Source organism: Ischnura elegans, chromosome 5 (genome assembly GCF_921293095.1).
Source record: "Ischnura elegans chromosome 5, ioIscEleg1.1, whole genome shotgun sequence".
Taxonomy (NCBI): Eukaryota; Metazoa; Arthropoda; class Insecta; order Odonata; family Coenagrionidae; genus Ischnura; species Ischnura elegans.
The window spans coordinates 83,613,561-83,633,791 of record NC_060250.1 but is presented as its reverse complement, the minus strand read 5'-3'; the positions used below and the strand labels follow the sequence as shown (position 1 = coordinate 83,633,791).

Genomic DNA, 20,231 nt, shown 5'->3' with positions numbered 1-20,231 from the left:
AAGCATGAACTTTCTTTTTTATCCTTACTTGACCTTTTCAAAATCTCATATGATTAATAAGTAATAATTTTTTTGTTGCTTGAGCTACCGATAAAAAATAAAACCAAAGGGATCTAACCTGAAATTTTAAAAAAAGCCTTGCCCGAATTTTTACGGGGAATTTTTATCAGGGTTTTTTTCAACAAATACAGGATAAATGCTCCGATAAGGGTGAATGGAAGATATCAAGGTTTTTTAATACATTCACTATCGAAAAATAAATATTAGGACAAAAATGAGACATAATATGAAGCTGGATGGTAAGGTGTTCCCCAAAAATACCATTTTGGATTTTTTTATGGCATCCATTGTTATTTACCTCCTTATAGAAATAAAAACTTACGTGTTAAATTTCAGTTTAATCTGCCATTATTCACCCGCTACACAAACTCTTAAAATATTTGCACTCGGTGAGGCAAAGCATTTTTAAAAACCATGGTCTAAATTAACATATTTGGATGAAAATTAGAAATATCCTCCTAATAGCTAATAAATAGCGGTAGTTAAAGGAATATAAGGAGTTATTTTTCAATTTTTTGTACGTTTTGCCAACACTTTGATGATAGAATTTGACCACCAATATTCGTTTTGGATTTCAAAAGGAAATATTCCGATAATGGAATGTGGAGAATGAGTTGATTTACATGAACTTATGGAGAAGAAATTACTCCAACTGAGCCCATTTCCTAACTAACTAATGATGATTATAACTTTTAGCATCATGTATACGGAGTAAAATTTTTATCTAAGGAATTTTTAGGAATGAGGATTTGCAATGGTTATAGGAATGGTCAACAAATTTACATATATTAGGCAATCCGCGTACCAACCAAAATGTTTGGTAGCGTGTGGCATCACTTCGCATTTAATAATAATATATAACTTTATTCCATTTACATTCAAATATATATTACATTAGGACATACTTAAATAATTATGGAATATATAGGTACCCCTTATTGTATAGTTATGGGGCTACCATCTTAAACTTTTTGCATTCATCTCTTTTAAAAACCGAATTAGCGATAAATTACCTACTTTACCAAATACTATTTCCATTGCAACGCACACAGACAAGTTTGATAGCGTTAATTTTTATCAATTAATGTGTCACAAAACAAGGTTGGCCGAGCAGAAGTGAGCTATGATTTTTGGAGGAGACCAGCTAAGGTCATTTGCGCCATGAGGGAAGTGTAGGGAGGTAAGGGTGCAGAGAAACCAGCTGTCGGCAGTCGCCTACTCTTAAAGGCCTGGTTACACGGTACATTGACACGTACAAGTTAATGTACGTCTTGCGTGAATGACTTTGGTGGACCGGAACGGAACATATACGAATGCATGAACCAAATTAGAACAGGTTCTATTTTCCGTTCATGCATTCGCACAAGTTGGGTGGTTACACGGTACATTTTCGTGTTCATTCACGCGTTCATACATTTAGACATTAACCCGTACGTGTTAATGTATCGTGTAACTAGGCCTTTAATGAAAGGTGCCAAGAGGACCACGGTTTAACGTCCCATCCGACGGACGGAGTGCTGTACTCTGCGCTGTTCAATAAACACTCAAGTCTCCGAAACTTTTCTGCCACCGTAGGAATTTGAAACCGGGCCATCTGGGTGGGAAGCCAGCCAGCACTCAAGCGATCATACCAACCCAATCCCCGGGCCGAAATTATTTGTGGAATTAATTTACTGTGCTTTGTTGTTTTCCATTCGTTAATCGGCGTTGATCGACCATCACGTCGTCTCTGTGTCACGTGAAAGGTCATTGACGAGTGCAATGAGGGCGCTAGCGGGTGTAATGACTTACAAATGTCTTCGTCTATTTAGAAGGAGGTGTTGGGAGTTGGTGGCGGAATTGCGGGCATTATTGTCGCCGTCGACGCGCAATTGCGCTAATCGAGAGGCTAATTGAAAAACATCCATATCACGTGTTCATATCCACCTTGGTCGGCCTCTGCGTTGCGAGTGTCAAGAGACTCGCGAAATCTTTCCGGCACGAGCGAACATTAGCGAGCCCGCCTCGCTCTTCATCAACACTTCGCGTGTCATGGGACGATCTCCGATTGGTCGGCTATTTTGGGAGTGGGCCAGAGGAAACTTTGGCCTCACGATTCAATTCGCTTAACCCTCTCGCACGTTCATTCGTGACTGTGCGATTCCAAGCAAATACTTTTGAAATAAAAAGATTCTATTCATAGATGTCATCTTCTGGGCGTTAATGGAGGCATAATCAGGATACAATGGCTGTGGGCTATTCAATGCATTTGATTTTAAAGGATACAATTTTATGTAACTGTTTTCGTCTATTAAAACTAATACTTATTTAAAAGACGAATTGCCAGAATTTTATTTAAATCTATTTATAGGTATTTCATTGCTAACTTTTCTTTCTATATACCGATGCTAAGATGAGCATCTCCACAATAACTCATGGAAAAGTGTGATTTTCAAATGCTAATTCGAGGAATAAGTGCATGGAGAGGCCAATGCGTTTGACCGTCGACTAGTTCAGGATTTTTTCCAGAAGTTCTAAATTTCAATTTGTTTGGATAGAGCAATTATATTTTACCTTAATGAATTCTTAGATTAATAGAGGAACTTTTTCTAATAATAGGAATATCTGGATTCGAAAGCGTTCTGAGCATTGAAATTTTTAAGTTGAAATTAATATATACTTGATTTACAGGCAATTCGAAGAATATTTACGCTCCAAGAGTATGCTTTTCTTCGATAACCATTTGCTTGAAATACAGTCGAATCGGCATTAAAAATTCGTGTTATTCCAACTCAAGGCCCAAATTAAATTTGTGCGTCGATGGACCAGACGCATTAAAAAGAGTAGGTATATTTTGATGATTGTTACATCAATTGGGTACTTACTGTAGTTGATCGGTGAAACCTCAAATTTGTCCCAGTCTATTTCAATTGTGACAAGAAAAGATTTTCATCGCTATTTTCTCATGAACAATTCATGGAAAATCTGGAGTATTTTTTAAAATCAAACTTAATTGACTTTATACAAGATTAAATTAAAATAAAGAACCTTTAAGATTTTTAATATAAATAAAACCCATATAATGTATCAATTTTTTAAATCAAACTTGACTGTAGAAGAAGAAATGACCAGTAGTTGTGTATGATAATACAGCCCTCGAGAAGGCATACGTTTTTTTGATGCGCAGAAAATGGGGAGATGATGATGTGCCTGTGATTCGGGGGATACAGTATAATGATCTGAGGGGTAAGGTAAGCAAACTAGTACCTTTACGCCACCTATATATTCTTACCTTGATTCAACTGTATCAACGATTTCATTCCAAAGGTACATTCAGTTCTGTAGATTTATACTTCAATTGTCTTCACTGGAGAAGTTGTCTAGAAACAAAAAATAAAAGAGTCGTATTTTTTCTTCTCAACCTTAATGATATTATGAAATCGCTACATAATGTACATATTAGAGATTATTGACATAATAACTTCGTTTTAACGGAGAAATTATCCTCAATTTCCATTCTTTTTGCATAAATAAAATGGTAAACAATAGTAAATAAACAAATAGTTATCCCTGCTTTATGATAAATGTACTAAAGGAAAACAAAAGCTCTTCATTAGCTGTTCTTGATTAAACGCCACGGAGTTGACAGAACTGACTTTCGAACGAATATTTTTCGGAGTCATCCTCAATTACAGCGATTATTAATGTGCAGGGTGAAAAAAAAACTAAAAAAACTTCTTGGCAAAACTCCTTGTGCTAATTTTTGCTACGAATGAAGAATGCGTAAATCACAGTCGAAAACCCAGTAAAATTACGGCCTCGCCCTGTAAAAGAGGAATAAATCCACTGCCATGTGCCCTGCGGAGGAGGTACCCCAAGGCACCTGATTGGGGCCGAAAGTTTTTTTCCGGGAGGCAACACGAAACAGCGGCGCAGAGGGCGTCCGCCGACGGAACCGAAGTGCTTTCCTATGTCCAACCCCCTTCCTCTCAACCCCTGCTCAGCATCTCCGTGCTGCGGTGAAGAATTGTATGGCCCGTCACCCCCCGGGCACCGCCCCACTGACCATCGCCGCTCGTCAGCTTTTTCTCGCGGCGAATGAGCGCGGCCGCCAGGGCGGAGTCCATCTCTGCCCCCAGGGCTTCCGCAGGGGTCATCGGCGATTTCCTTCCGCTTTCTGCAGCGGCCTTCTCCTTCCTGCGCTTCGCGACTGCCGCAAGGGCCGAGTCCAGCTCGTGAGCCATGCGTTCCGCCGGCGTCCTCGGCCTCACGACCTCGCCCTCGCACTGGGAGATCCATAGTCCGTCCAGGCGATGGTCTAGGTCTTCTCCCGGCTGCTGGAGCTGCTTCTTCTTATGACCCGAGGCACCGTTCATGCACTTCCTCTGCGACAGCAGCGGTTCGTGGAGGTGGAGATGTATGTTTTCCAGCCGCTGGGGTGAGTGGTGGAGGAGCTGGCCCTGGTGAGGGTGTTGCTGGTTGTTGTGGTGGTGATGGGCGCCTTGGTTGGTGCCGGGTGTGTGGGCGCTCCGTTTTCTCTCCTGCTCCCCAGTGTTTCTCGCGTTCGCCGCCATCAGGGCATCGAACTGCGCCACCGGAGGTGCGGACACCTTTTTAGTTCTCCCGAAGATATCTGAGGATCAAAATTCATAAATGCCGCTTTTAAAAATTATGTTCCACCATCAGCGTACCCGCCAATTCACAGTGGCACTATATAAGGGACATAAAATATTATGAAGAGCGGAAATAAAAATAATAAATTTTAATGGTTCATAAAATTATTTTCTTACGACAAGGTTTTCATCACCGAATGGTGTCTTGAGTTAGCTCCTGAGCCAAAAGATGCCACTGCGGATTATAACTAGTATCTCAAGAAAATAAATCAATATAGTTGATCAATATGAATTGTAATTATTATTTCAAATTAGCTTCCACGTTTTCGTGCACATATGTCTAAAGTTATTGCTCACGTGATGAATATCAATTTTCGTCAACATTTCATCAACAAGAATCTTCATTTTTATTGGAAAAGTAAAAATTCATTAATCAACTAACAACTAACACAAGTGATGATAAATACAAGGAATAATACTGGAGGAATCTCTAATTTTTTTGGAAGATCGTAATAAAATAAACGAAAAAGACATTATTTGGATGAAGAATTTAAGGTTTTCATGGCCGGTAACCTGAGAAAATTCGTTCTAGTATTCTCATAGGGCTATTCAACATTTGCCTACGAATCGATGAAGAGGAACTTCGCCATCGTCATCGGGATATTAAACATCGTCAACGGTCTGAGGGGGATGGCACGGTCAACAATACGCTATGAATCTCGAAAATTTATGCGTGGGTTTTCTCCTAAAAACAAAATGTATTTATTCAAAGGGCACAATTCCTTTGTAGAATTTGATTGCTATTAAGACTAATGGGCTGCTGAACATTATGTGAGCCGGATTATATTAAATAAAAATTTATATATCTTATTTTTTCCTGTACTTACATTTGATTGCATTGATGCTTAGCATTTTATAGGCGAATTTGATGCGTATTTTGTATTTCAAGGCATGGTAATGCATCGCATCGTAATTGGCTTCCTGCTACGTGTCACTATTGCAGAGCCGTTTGTTATATACCGTTGTATACCGGGTAGCGTATACATAGGATCAAATGTGAAAGAGCGTGGGATATTTGAGATCCCATTACATCATCTACTTGGAATGAGTCGTCCGCAATCATTGAATTTACTTTCGAGACAAAAAGGGTTTGAAGTTGATCTCCTCTCAGAATGTGATGACAGTTTCTGTACTGCCTACTTTTCCTGTACATCTTTCTACTATATGGCTTGCCCTTTGGCCCCGCATATCCTCGACAAATATTTCTATGAGACTCAACTGATTTCAGCATATCGCTGCAGTTTTTCCATAAGGTTTTAGGGAATTGTGGTCGAAGGTGACGTTAAAAAGTGAAAGTCCTATTTTAACCATGATTTAAATCTAACAACACAGACTTTCCCTGTATTTTGCCGGAAAACAAAAGAATATAAACACTTGGGGGTGGAGAGGCGTTTTCACCCATCGATACACCCCTCTCCCTACGGCCTTAATTCCCACATTGGCAAAGTAAGGGAAAGAGTTTTTAGATTGATACAAACTTTGTAGAAAAATCAAAATTAGGGCCTAAAAATGCCTAATGAAATCATGTATAGAAATGCATATCCCCTATGTTAGTTCAATATTTCGTGGCGTCCAATGAGATAGAGCTGTTCACTGTTCCTTGGCCTCGCAGACGCAAGACGCAAGTGACACTGATAAAACAGCTTTACAGGATTACAAAAAATGTCTGTCATTTTCCAAAAATTTCCTATTTTTTCGATGCTCCACAGGTTAATGGGTATTTACGATAGCTGTAACGTTCACTACTAATTATTTTGTATCAATTCCCTCATTTGCTTCATATTTCATCTTCGAAACGTATAACTTGCAACGCATTACTTTTGCATAACTTAACCTTGCGGCATAAGCTGAGGGGTTGTAAATAGTAATAGTAAATAGTAATAGATATGTAAATAGTAATAGAGTTGTAAATAGTAAATAGTAATAGATATGTAAATTTTTGCAAATAATTCATCGTTTTACAGTTCAAATTAGGGTTACTGGAACAATACTTGAAATATCCACGTCACCTTTCGCCATATTGTGTTGTTGAATGTAACTGTAAAACTTGGCAGGCCCGCATAACTTGACCTTGCAATATATTGAAATATATACTACCGTAATCTTAGATTATGTTTGCCGTGAAACTATTGATCTGAAAGAATTCATCACGTTGCCAATCATCATATGATGCTGGTTGGTAAATTGAAACTTAAGAGCATGTTGTGCTGAAACATTTTAGTAGTGAAAAACTTTATATCATCAATAACGATTCCTAATATTCCTATACACCATATTGTAGGAATAATTGCAGGATTTCCCGGCGTATTGCATCGCGGAAGGTTACTCGGCATTGCACAGGGCATCATGCCCTGATGAAAAAATGATCATCTCAACGACTCGTTCATCGAAACGACGGCCGTGATGGAGAACGTAACCCGGTGGAAATCCCGAGTAACCTTCCACGAGACCATAATACGGAATTTGTTTTAATATTAACGGTATAATTATGATATTAATATTTAATAATGAATTATTTTATATGCAAACGCTCGTGAATTTTGTCGGCTACAGAGTTAAAATCGTACTTTCAGGACACCCATTAAATCATCCGTTCCTTCCGGATGGGTGGGCGTAGAGGAGCGTGTGAGCCTTATGGGCTACCGATTGTTTTCACTAATTAATTTCCCGAAGAGTAAAAAACGGAGATAATAATCGGGAAATTCAGTAATTAGGCCACGGGTTTATTAACTCTCTGGCATATTATCTCAGCCCACACGATCTCCTCCATGGATATTTACCGCCCTCGCAGTTTTCACTAGTTTAGAGCTAGCTGCCCTCTTTCTCTCTCTAGGACTTCATATCAAAAGGGGAAATGAATGGGTTCAAGTGGAAGGGAAGCTCTTTTACGACGTTAATGGAATGCCTAGCGTTGTAAGGAGTCTTAAGCTTCCGGGATCTTTTGTGGTTTATTTTAAACTTGCCGCATGATCGGCGATGAAATTCTCATTAATTTCCATGAGAAAAAAGTTTTATCAACACTATTTGAGCTTAATATCGGGGTTTTTATAACAATTAACATAGAACAACCGCAAACAACCATTCCCTACTTAGGAATCACCTACCCAGGCGGGACTCGAACCTGCGAACCTTCAGAGTGGGCTGCACCCCACCGGTACCGATGCCGGCAAATTCACTTGCACCGGGAATCGAACCACGTACCATTGGCTTTTCGGGCCACTGTGTAAAACCACTATGCTATCCAGGTTCTTTAATTGCCCTGGAAAGCCTAAGGTCCGTGTTTCCATTCCCGATCTAGGTGAATTTTTTTCTCGTGGCAATTAATGTAAACTTTTGGGATCTTGTTTATGGAAAAAACTAACGAAAAATAAAATTCAACCCTGAAACATTCCTGTAGATAAGGATTCGAACATTTGACCTTGGTGGCTTTACGGGCACTTGCGCGGGCCATTAAGATGGAATTTGAACCTGGACCATCTGTGAGGGAAGGCAACACCCTAGCCACCCCACCGACCCGATATTCCGAATCAATACCGTAAAGGGAAGGTCCTCTGTTTAAGGAATGTGTTTCACTTACTCAATGGATGGACTGGTCCCGTGTTCTTCCTGCCGTGCTTGGCTGCTTCCTCCAGCACAGCAGCCTGAAGCTGTTCGAGGGTCGGTGGGACCATCACCGAGCCCTTCTTCCTCTCCTTCCGGGCCCCGTGGGCCTTCCGCTGCGGGGGCGTCGGGGCCTCTTCCACGTCCGGCAACGACTGGTACGGCCCATTGTGATGGTCCCCTTCGCCCTTGTGATGTGCTAGGTGGCGCTGCAGGTAGCTGCCAGGGTTCGGGTGGTGATGTGTCTGGTGACGCTGCTGGAAGAGGTGGTGATGGTGGTGGTGTTCGTGGTGGTGCTGAGTTGACCTCGGCTCGTGGGCGCTCTTCTTACGTTCCCTCTCGACCTCGCGGAGGTGACTCGCCGCCGACAGCAGCGCCTCGAACTGGGCCGTGGGCGGGGCGGAAACTTTCTTGGTCCTCCCGAAGAAATCTGCGAGAAAGAGGTGAGCTTCAGCTTCGGGCGTCATGTCTGCGCGAGAGATGAGGGAGGAATAGCAATTTCTTGGAACGGTCAACGACTGAATTAATTGGAAAAAAGACAGGCCCTCGACAGGCCTTGAAAAAAAAGATATTCCAATCCACCTCCTTATAAATATAATTTCAATCCTTCGTTTCTCCAAAGTAAATATTTGATGAAGGCATCACGTAGGAGATCTAGATGGCGCCACGCTTGTCGCAATCTATTGATTAAGATCAATGCGAATGAAGAGGAGAGTAAATACTCCACCCACGGTGTACCCGATGTCGATATGGTCATGCATATGGACATGTCGCGGGTTTCTGCGCCTCATCGTATGATTCAGGGCCACAAGATTCAGCATGGCATATTTTTATCTATCGATTATGACGATAAAGTGCCGGATACAACGGGTATCAAGTGCTGTACATTACCTTTTTTTCTCTTTTGGCGTATGATTTTAGCGGACGTGTTCAAGGTCGTATGGATTGATCATATTCTAGGAAGCGTAAATCAAGATATCTCTACGATATACCTCTCAGGTTTGACTGTCTTATGACTAATCTGTCTTTTGTGATCCATGAATGTCATCTTTCCCCATGTCACTTAATTTCTCAGAAGCAGCTTTTAGCGTATATTATTAATTCTCAGATAAAGTAAACTAACAGTCATTTCGTCATGGAATTCATCGCAATGCGTTAATGTACGTCTTGTATTCGGGTTTATTTATTTTTTAATAGAAAACGTCACCTCTTTCATTGCGATGTCCCATTCGACAGACGCAATGCTGCATTTGAAGTGCCCACCTCAAGATGGGTTCGGGCACCTTCTGATATACCTCTGCCACCCTATCCCAATTATACAGGCCAACAAAAAAATTTTGTTTGAAAACTTTTTTTATTTTAATAGCTCATCTTTATAGATTTTGATGTGCCGAATCCAGACCTGGCCTTAGTTTTTTTGTATCACCCATAGTTTCCAAACAGTATGTATTTAATATTTAGTCTAATACCCCTATACGGTATACAGGGAAATCAATGAAACACTGTGTTGCATCATAAAATTGTTTGTATTTACTGTTCACCACATCGTGATAAAATTGTTTGAATTTACAACAGCGTGATAATACGTGGTTCACTTGTCAACTGGAATTGGTCTACATTTTCTATCCCTTTTTTCCTTGAAGCTTCTTGCGTAGCTTTTTCTGCAATGAATCGCTTGCTGAACTTATCGGTGAAGTACCAACAGTAATCCCCATTATCTTCGTTCATTAGACCGACTTTTTTAATTTTATTATAACTATAAAAAAATCTGTTAAATTATAAAAATATTACTTGATTTCATTAATTTAGCTGTAAAATGTGAATAAATGGTGGGTTATAAAACTTTAAAACCATCATATTTGGATTCAGCAACTTTAAAAACATAAAAATAAGGTATTTTCAGTATAAAAGTTTTTTCATTGTCGGCCTGTGTTATCTTCCTTGGAATTACTTAAAACCCACCATTCTTTTATCATATTCCTGTATATATTCTAGCTTGATGCCCAGAGTTCCCTTTCAACTAGGCACGCCGCCCTACAGAATTTGTAAAGTTTGCACTTGAAAAAATGCATCTAAGAATGGTGGGAGAGGGTTTTTCTCACGTGATTTGTCGCTGCCGTGGCTATGCTCAGGGGAGGCCCAGAGAGCGGCGGGACTGCTCACTTTCTTCGTCCTCGACGAGGTCGACTCTTTGTGCTCGCGGTGGTGCTTCCCGTGCCCCGTCAGATCATCCTTAGACTTACGACACTCGCAGTGGTCCCCTGAAAGTATCATGCAAACAAAGTCACTTAAATCAAAGGGTGCCGAGGGGGATGGAGAAAGTATTACATTAATAAGATTATTATTTATTCCGTAGAGGTCGTGCAGACATTGGAATGTGTCAATACAAAAAAATACACATTACAAAAAAATACATATAAAAAAATGACGTTTTACAAAAAAAATTTTTTATAATATACTTTTTTTATAGAAAGAGAAGTTAGTTCCCACTGCATTCAATGTACCCTAAGGTACTGTAAAAAGCCAGTTCAAGTAGGAAAGCCTTGATTAATCTCTTAAACTTAATAATTTTAGTGACCTATTTTAATTTGTAGGGAAGGTGATTATCAATTTTTGCACAGGCAAAGTTTGCGGCATTTTTAGTGAGACTAGAGGTGAACATTTTTAGGCGGACGCGTGAAATTAATAGTGTCCCCATTTAAAGGAAGGAGGGGACTTAAAATAGGCTAGGACTTCTTAGCGTGGAAAGCGCACTAAGTACGAATTCATGTCCCTAATTGAAGATAAGGCTGTTTCCATGGGAGTCGTTAGATTAGCAGCAGATATTGGGTGAGAAGTGTCGTCTGCATATAGAAGGGTTTACAGTTACACATTGACAAGGATTAATCATTCATGAAGATAATAAAAAGAAGAAGCCCTCTAACTGACCCCTGGGGGACACACATTTAATAACAGACGGAGTACATTTAACGGAAACAACATTATTCATCCGATAGATGGAGATATTTGACCAATTTCTTTCTATCAATGAGATAGAAATAAGACAGTAAATTGATATTGTCCCTTGCGATAAATCTATCGAAATCATAAATTTTCAAAGCTATTCATATCGAGTGCAAAAAAATCTAATGTGAAAATTTCTCGGAATTTCACGGATCGCTCAGCACCTATTTACGCGCTGTGGACATTTTTGAAAGACTTAAAACACGAACGAAGTGGCAATATAAATTAATCCCCTACGGGACGGACTGAGTAGTCCCTTTGACATACCTACGCAGCCATTTTGAAATTACAGGGTGTATATAGGAAATCCCGTTCACCATTGGCCTGTATCTTAAATATGAAAATTTATCCCCCCATTTTCTCGAAGGCAAAATATTAATGTTTATCCATTTATTTAAAAAGGTCATGAGGTCGTCCAATTTCGATATTAACAATTATGCACACCTTATCCAATGCAATATTACCTTCTGGTGAATGAAATCGCAATTTTCTACTTTTTAAACTGTTTATTGATGCACTGTGTCATTTTTGAACCTGTATATCCTACGTTACTTATGTAATCGTCTTACACCGTACTTTAAATTGGTTTTGAATGTTTTTTGCGCGTTATTTCTTTTTCGCAACTTATGTTCTAACTATTTATTGTTCTAATAGAATAATTTATCCTTTGCTAATCAAAGGTATTTGAAAGGCTAGCCACGTTTTCACCACACAATCGTAAATATTTTTTTAAACAAGTGTCAAAGTAACCTCGAGTGTGGGGATTCTTTGATATCATATTCACAAATCAAATTGTCACATTTATCGAAAAAAACATTTTGCATATAAATTGCATACACTTTGAATACTAATACAGGTGCTTAATAAGTTTTATTGTTAGCAATGAGATCAAAATCATCTTATATACAACATTGAGCAAAATGGCAAATGTTCTGTGTCATCGCATACCCCGTATACAAAGGCAGGGTGGAGACTTCAAGCAATTTGATGGAAGTCTGGCAACATTGTAGAAGCAAAATATCATTGAGTTAAAATAGAAGCTTGTGGTTTTATTAACATCTCGGGCGACCCTCCTCACGCTAAATTCTGCATTAGTGTGCTGTATTATTAATTCATTGGTACTCTGTCAAAGCTACCCTTAATTTCAAAGCTACCCTTAATGTCAAAGTAAGCCCTAATGTCAAGTGATGTTTTATGGCAATAAATTCAATACAGTTTGTCGCAAGCGGTCATTTCAAGAAATACTTTAAAAAGTAGAAGATGAAAAAGTGCAGCATATCGATCGTAGCACCTCCTCTAATGGAATTTAATATTCCTATTATCCGAAATATTTGCTGTGTTATTATCGCTTCGGTCAAAAGTTCAATCTCTTTCCAGAGTCGCGCTGCTGTCAATCACGTCAAGATCCACTTGTAAGACCCGCGTATCAACAAGACCACCAATCTAGCGTTTCATCCCTGCATCATCATGGAATTAGCGAGAGCTTATTGATAGTGATGCCACCGGTATCGATAACTTCGTGATCTTCATGAACTGTTGTGGGACTCGCGGTGTTTCATTAACTTGATTGGCGATTTCGTCATTAATTTTTTTGCTCTTTGTGAGCTCTCGCGCTTTGTAATTCCTTCACCCATTTAATTTCGTCACTTTGTTGCATGCTTTTTTCCAATTAAATGAATGGGAATACGTAGAACACTCAATCAGACTTCAGCGTGACATTCATTTTTAAAAATCATCAAAAGCCAAAATGTGATCGTTCACTGCGACGTAAAACCGCTATTCGAAAATAATTATTCAGTAGATGCAGTAGGTAAGGATGAGAAAAATCTTCCCCATGAGTTTTAATAGTTATCACCATAATTTAATGGAATAATTTAATAATAATTATTCACAATTTAAAAATAAAAGCAAAAAGTTTTCACCCACTTTGCTTGAGCACATACATTGTGCCTGATGATGACCTAGCCGTTGAAACGAGTAGTACATAAGTCAAATTTGTGGTAAAAGTGCTAAGTAAGACTTGGTGCTTTCCTGGCGAATGATGTGGATGAATGCTTGAAATGTAAATGAAACGTCGGCTCTAATAGGAAAGCTCACGTGGTGGGAATTCCGCAAATCATTCATCCACCAGCAGTGGCGGATTTAGCCACTTTAGCCACTAAGGGGGCTATAGCCCCCAAAATTTATCCCCTTGGATATCCAATATACACTAGATAGAATGGTAATTTTGTTCGGACCCCTTCAAGTCCTGGGAGGTCACCCCCTACTTCGCCCCCCCTTGACCCTATCCTGGATCCGCCGCTGTCCACAAGTGCTATCTTGTTTTCTTCAACCAATATGTATTCCTTCCACTGCATCTCGCCTGCCTCAGTCAAAATTTTTAGTGTTGATTATTTTATCAAAGAGTTTAATAACTATACAATATTTTTCCTCGCGATTGGGAATACTCTGTTGCAATTTTTGAGAAAATATTGATCACTCTGCACTAATCGCCATGCGGCGGATATTTTGACAACCGACATAGGCAGATTTATGGGAGGGGGAGGCACAGGGGCACGTGCCCAAGGCGCTTAAAAAGTAGTAATTGTTTAATACGGTTATCATTACGTTCGTTTTATTATGTGCATAACGGAGCCTCAATCATTAAATTTAATATTAATAAATTTCTTATCAAAATAAAGAAAATATTTTCTTCAGCAATTATTGTATTTTGTTTTTTTTTTCCTCAAATATAAGAAGACCTGTCAGACCCTTGTGCCACCCCCGGAAAAAAATCCCGTATCCACCACTGACAACCGATGAAAATGCTCCCTTTGTGGCAACGTTAAAGAAGCTTCTACGGGGTGGACTGGAGCCTCTTCTAATAATTTCCTGAAATCCCATAGTTTCTGAAATCAATGCCCGGTTTAAAACCTACCCCAGAAAAATCGTCATGGTGCTACGCAGTCTATTAAAACTATGTTAGGGGTTGAAATTATGCTACGGGGGCATCCAATAATTACGTGAGACGTTTAGGGGGCGTCAAGCCGATTCTCACCCAATCTCACGTGGGGAAAAGGTGGGTCCTCGAAAATATCACGTATTTTTTTCCGTAAGAATAGTGTAAAATTGCGATAATAGTAATCTTAAATACTAGTCTTAACTAATCTCAAATAAAAATATTTACGCGAATTGTTTTTTTTTTATAAATCCAACGCAATGAAGCCTAGATTAACGAATATACCCTGAGAATACGCATTTTGAACAATCTCACGTGAGATTAGAAGATGTGGGAGGGGGTTGAGCCAAATGTCACGATATCCAACTAAGGAGGAAGTGGGGGTCCAAAATTCGCGAAGATTACCTCACGTAATCAATGATCACCCCTTAAATGTTTGCATGTACGGTGCCAGAAAAGGATAACGCTTAAACTCATTTGCGTTTGAAAGCGGCAGTTTATATTCCCAATGTGTCGGCTGTTTACACCCCGTGAGAGTAACCCCCATTCTAGATGAGACGTGAGCAAAGAGTAAGTACTTCTGAGAATTGAGGAATAATTCGCGGTTGGGTCTCTTACGCGTTGTCATGCTGCGATGATCATGATGAATTTCCCCGGCACAAGGGTTTAGTGGTTTTCAAATACCCGGTTGTATGAGAGCATCACGAGGACAAAATTTACGCAGTCGGACGCCTTCAAGTAGTTCCTGAGCCAGCCGCTTCGAAACACGAATGAGCTTTGCGTTAATTTTTTACGCCACGGTACATTTCAAATCTACGGAGATCTTCGTGTGAAGAAATTTCAAGAGCTGTATTCCCAAATGCCTGTCATCCCTTCACACTACATGGGCTTAGGCTAGGAAACTTCTCGATACTTGCATCTCTATATTGCAACAGTGAGCAAAGGTTTATTAGTAGTACCGCTGAATAATTGTGAAACCCTCTTGGATTAAAGAGCGGAATTTGACGTCTCTAGCAGTCATAATATATAGTGAATGAACGAATAAGGCGTGGATTTACCAATTTCGTTCTAATCACAGAACCCAATCACCTCTTCCATTCATCAAAGTGTCTGCGTACGAGATATCAGACGTACGAATAAGCATTACAGATAAGCCAGGATGTGCATTATCGTTAAGTAAATATCATTATGAAATCAGTAAAAATTGATGCCAGAAATGCTTTCCCACGATAAAGTATCTCCCAGCTGATGCCCACGAGCCTTAAGTGGTGTGTCCCCTAACCAAGTAAACAAATCCACAAGGGGGATTATATAGGTTGTTTCAGGAGGAATCTGCTATAATTCAGGATACAATTTTAATAATTTATATTCCAAAACACAGGGTGGCAACTCTTTAGTAAATGAGCTCTGGCAACGCAAACATTTTTTAGACGTTCTTTGCAGTTACCATGGAAAAAGGTTTTCTTTGGTATTCAGATACCTCGATCTCATTGATGCAAAATGATTCTCAGAGTTGGATTTTTAGACCTCTTGATAGTCAATTAATAATGAAGCTATCTCTCGATTCAAATTCAACCTTATGAATATCTTTATTTGCCAACAATCCTGAGATAATTTTGACGCAGCTCTCCCATTAATTCTCCAATCAGCTGATCGTTTCACGCCTATTAATTTCTTCTCTTTCACAGCTTTCATTGCACGTTCCATATATTTCATGTGTGATCATCCTTTTCCGCTTTAGCCGTCTACTTATCCCTAGACGATTGTCTTCATCAGACCATTATACCTCAAGATATGGCCGAATAACTTGTCCCGTCTTCTTATTAAGGTTATTATAAGGCCTCTTTTCTTTCCTACTCTAATAAGGACGTTTTCATTTCTCACTAGGCCGATCATTTAATTTTCATCATTCCGTACGAATAATAATAGTAATATGAAGCATACTTATTTTCCTTTCTCCAGAAAATTCTTCGATTTTAACTCAAGTTCGCTGTGTAAACATTTCGACGACGGCTGTGTCAACATTCACAGGTGGGATTCTCTTATCGCCCGTCGCTCACTTATCGACGGTCATATCACATCTGTGGCAATCAGATGACTACATCCTCGTTATAGTCTCTAAAATATTGCCTCGTGAGATCTCATAGTTAAATTATACGGAAAGGGATAGTCAATACACCGCAATTCCCGCGAAAAAAATGGTGCTGTGTTGATAAAGTTCAATGAACCATTTCTACGGGAAAGACTTCTCAATAATGTGTCGCTTAACAATTTGGCCTGGATGATATAAATAATATATTTTGTGATGAGAATGGAACGCTGATTCGTACTCATGAATCCCTTTCCCGTCATTAGAGACTCTCTTTTTCCCATACATACATCCTATTCCACTTTTTGACGTAACGTAATCTGACCACCATGTGACTCTGTACTCGCTTTCACTAGCTTGTTGACCTGCGGCCTTTTCTGATCATTCAGCCAGCTCTTACAATTTTTTTCTGCCGTTTGTGCCTTAAGGATCTTATTTTTCGGTGATATCTAACCTACGACCATATTTTTCTGAAACAATTACTATCAAAGTGAGATCAGATTGCGCAATCGTATTGCTGATAGTCGCTTAAAACCTTCGTTTAATTAAGATCAAAGATTAATTGTTTCAGACTATTATAATAGCACATTTTCATCCAAACTTATTCTTTAACCCTTTCTAACCCAAGAGAAGAATTCAAATTTCAAGATTTTTCATTATGAAAACTTGAAAATTTTGCAATCAATCCAAATTATCGTGCCAGCTGAATATTTTGTCATTACAATTCACACCACAAAACAATGCGTAGTTTAGATATTTCATAAACAGTACATATAATGTTTGTGAATGTGGTAAAATGTATGTGGGGGAGACAGGCAGAACGATTGAGACGAGGCTGAAAGAACACCGGAGATTTTTCAGATTAGCGCAACCAGAGAAGTCGGCCGTGGCGGAACACAGCATTAATGAAGACCATGCTATTAAATGGGACGACACCAAAATCCTTTACCATGCTCAACGTTACTGGGACCGCGTAGTTAAGGAAGCAATAGAGATCCGCCTCAATCCCAAAAATTTCAATCGGGACACCGGCTTTCATCTAAGCACTACATGGAGACCTGTAATCAGCTGTATGAAAAACATAAGGGTTAAACGTGAAGAATTTCAAAAGACCTACAGCCAATCGGACGACACCTGAGCCGTATTGTTGTCCTCGGTAAACGGTCGATCCAGTTCAGTGTGAAATTGAACTTCGATACAGTAAAACAGCCTTGAGGATGGAAGACAAGTCGTCTTCCGAAACGTTGGCTTGCATAAAACCTTTAACCTGGATGCAAACCCGAGAAATATTTGTCAGAAGTACATATAATGTATACATTTTTGATGTTGCTTAGAGGCAACATTGGGTTATAATGGCTTAATGGCCTTAGAAATACAAAGTATTAAATAAAATATTTTAGAGGCTGGAAACCCAAGAAAAACTGTTTTCGTGGTAACTGCAAAGTGCATCTAAAAAATACTTGCGTTGCAATAGCTCTGTAACTGAAGAGTTGTGACCCCATGTTCAAGGACAAAAAATACTTTGAGTTGTCTCCCCTACCACCTCCTGAAGTACTGCAGATTCCTCCTGAAACACGCTGTATATAGCTGATTGTATGAATGAAATGCATTGTTATCCGATGCGTGAGAGTTTACAGCAAAACATCAGTACAGGCAACCTGCATACCACCGAAATTCTTTCCGAATCAAAGTTTTAGCAACCTGTCTCTTGTTAATGATTAAAAATTGAATTCCAAGAATTTAAGATTGAATAGCGACTATACATATTAGTACTCCGTCTATTCCGCGAGTTTCACGATCATATTTTCAATATCCTAAGTCGCATTCCATCGGCGTCAGCACCGCGACTTGTTCTAGTTTTCTGTCTTCGGCGCGTCTAATTATAAGTGAAATAAGTGACTATAAGTGAGTTTTAATTATAACTAAGTTGCGAGCTAAGTCCACCGTCACTTGGTGTGTGCCAATCGCCCTTAGATGAAGAAAGAAATTGATTCGTTGGTGAAAATCAATGCCTTCACCCTCTTTTTCACTACTTTTAAAATTACCACTACTATTACTACGAGTACTAAAATATCTTTTCTACTTTTCATGAGATAATTAATAATTGTGTTTTACTCCACACATTCCTTCAATTCATATTTTTCACGATTAAATTTATCGCTTACCCAAATTAACTCATTTACCACAAATTAATCATCTGTTGTATACCGTAAGGATCCATCTATTTATCTAAGGATCCTTGTATAAATAAAGATCGGCATGTATGTGCTCCAAATAGTTCATGCACGAAGCTTAAAATCGAACAAAATCTTCTCTTTTATTAGAGGTTCCTTAATTGCCGAAACCAGGGTCGATTTTTATTTGATTAGTGTTGAGTATTACCATAGAGTAAGTATAGATATACATATACTGTTGTTAGTTTCAATGTGAATACTAGAACTCTCCATAAATTTATGCTAGAAACTATTTCCTATTGAATTACATATATTTTATTTTTCAACACTTCATTTTAATCTCGTCTACGATGAGTTAGGAGGAGGTCTCCTATACGTACGAATGGCCAGAAATTGGATTTGAGCATTGAATCATTATTGCCTTAATTAAATTATTAAGTTAAGCCGGCCAGCCTCTTACACGTAAGAAGATATTATCGTGATTGTAAAGGTTCAAGAGAATCAGTCACTCCTAGGAAAGCGAAATATTTGCGAATCACCTTGTCATTTCCGAAATGATATAAAGTAGGAGCACACATCGCTAATACTCCTCCAGGTCCGTCGTCTCCTCAGTAAATAAGTTTTTTAGTTTCCATTTTCGCGTCGCCAACAACACAGGGAAGCCCTTAAAATTCCTCCGCGAGTGTCACTTGTTTTCCTGTTCCTTTTGAAATGCTAATTTCAATCCAGCCTCGCGCTCTAATTGGGGGAGAAGAACTGCAATGGTGCTGCCCTCTTCAGGGACAGCTCGAAAAAAATTACCTTGAGCACGAGGCATAAATGACGCTGCTCACGCATAAATCTCGGTTTCTCTTTCACAAAACGATGACCATTTCTTTGGAATATCTTACTTTAAGCTTGCGGTTATTATTACCACGTGATAAAAATGACAGATGGCGTGTCAATAATTTGATATCCCGCCAACAGCTACAATCGGTAATCTACCAAATTTTGACATTAAGCTGAAAGTGTTATTGTTTTCTCAGCAAATGAGGAATTCATACAAATTATTTCAAACTTAACATTGCCCGATGACCTAAAATATATAAACTTAATGGTTGAATCATGAATTTGAGGAATGCAGTCCTACAAGTGACGAAATATTAACTTTAAATATAATATGTAAGTACAGAAAACTTTATCTGCTATCTGAGTTAAGGCTACGGCAGTAATCATTTTCATCTTGCAAGTTCAGAAAAAGTTTTTAAGGCTTGAATACACTTAGTTCATTTTTCATCATGCCTGATATAATTAGAGCTAGCTTAATGTAAAATATGGGTATTCGCGAGATTGTTTCCTTGTGATAATCAAATATTTTAATGACTGTAAAATGTTTGGCCTTCACGATGAAACTACAATTATGACTAAAATATTTTGATTTGAAATGTATGGAACGGCTTTTTCTCTTCGACACTGTTTTGTGTCGCGACGTGACCTTAGTCACAAAGATTGCCTCGATTAATTTTCATGTTGACTCGACGAATATTTCAGACCATTTCGGTCGTTCGCCGCCACGTCCTCGTGAAAGCTCTTTTAGCGATTGGAATGGGGCCCTTACGAATTAGCTCTCGACAGTTTTTTTAGCGCGTCACAAACCACGGCGACTGAAACTGCGCAGTCCTCCCACAATACACTTCCCTCTGATTGATATCTCCGGTTGTGTTTTCCTTGATGCC

The 20,231-nt window shown here is 39.1% G+C and overlaps 1 protein-coding gene across 1 annotated transcript in view; it reads right to left on the bottom strand.

Moving 5' to 3' along the window:
• Nucleotides 1-3,444: 3,444 nt before the first annotated feature.
• Nucleotides 3,445-20,231, bottom strand: part of LOC124159137 (bromodomain-containing protein 4B-like) — a 31,536-nt gene continuing 14,749 nt past the window's right edge. Inside the window, exons 2-4 of the mRNA XM_046534714.1 lie at nucleotides 10,415-10,573; nucleotides 8,290-8,742; nucleotides 3,445-4,672 (exon numbers count right to left, since the gene is read on the bottom strand). Coding sequence (XP_046390670.1) covers nucleotides 4,029-4,672; nucleotides 8,290-8,742; nucleotides 10,415-10,573 — 1,256 coding nt within the window. The 3' untranslated portion in view covers nucleotides 3,445-4,028. The remainder of the gene's footprint in view (nucleotides 4,673-8,289; nucleotides 8,743-10,414; nucleotides 10,574-20,231) is intronic.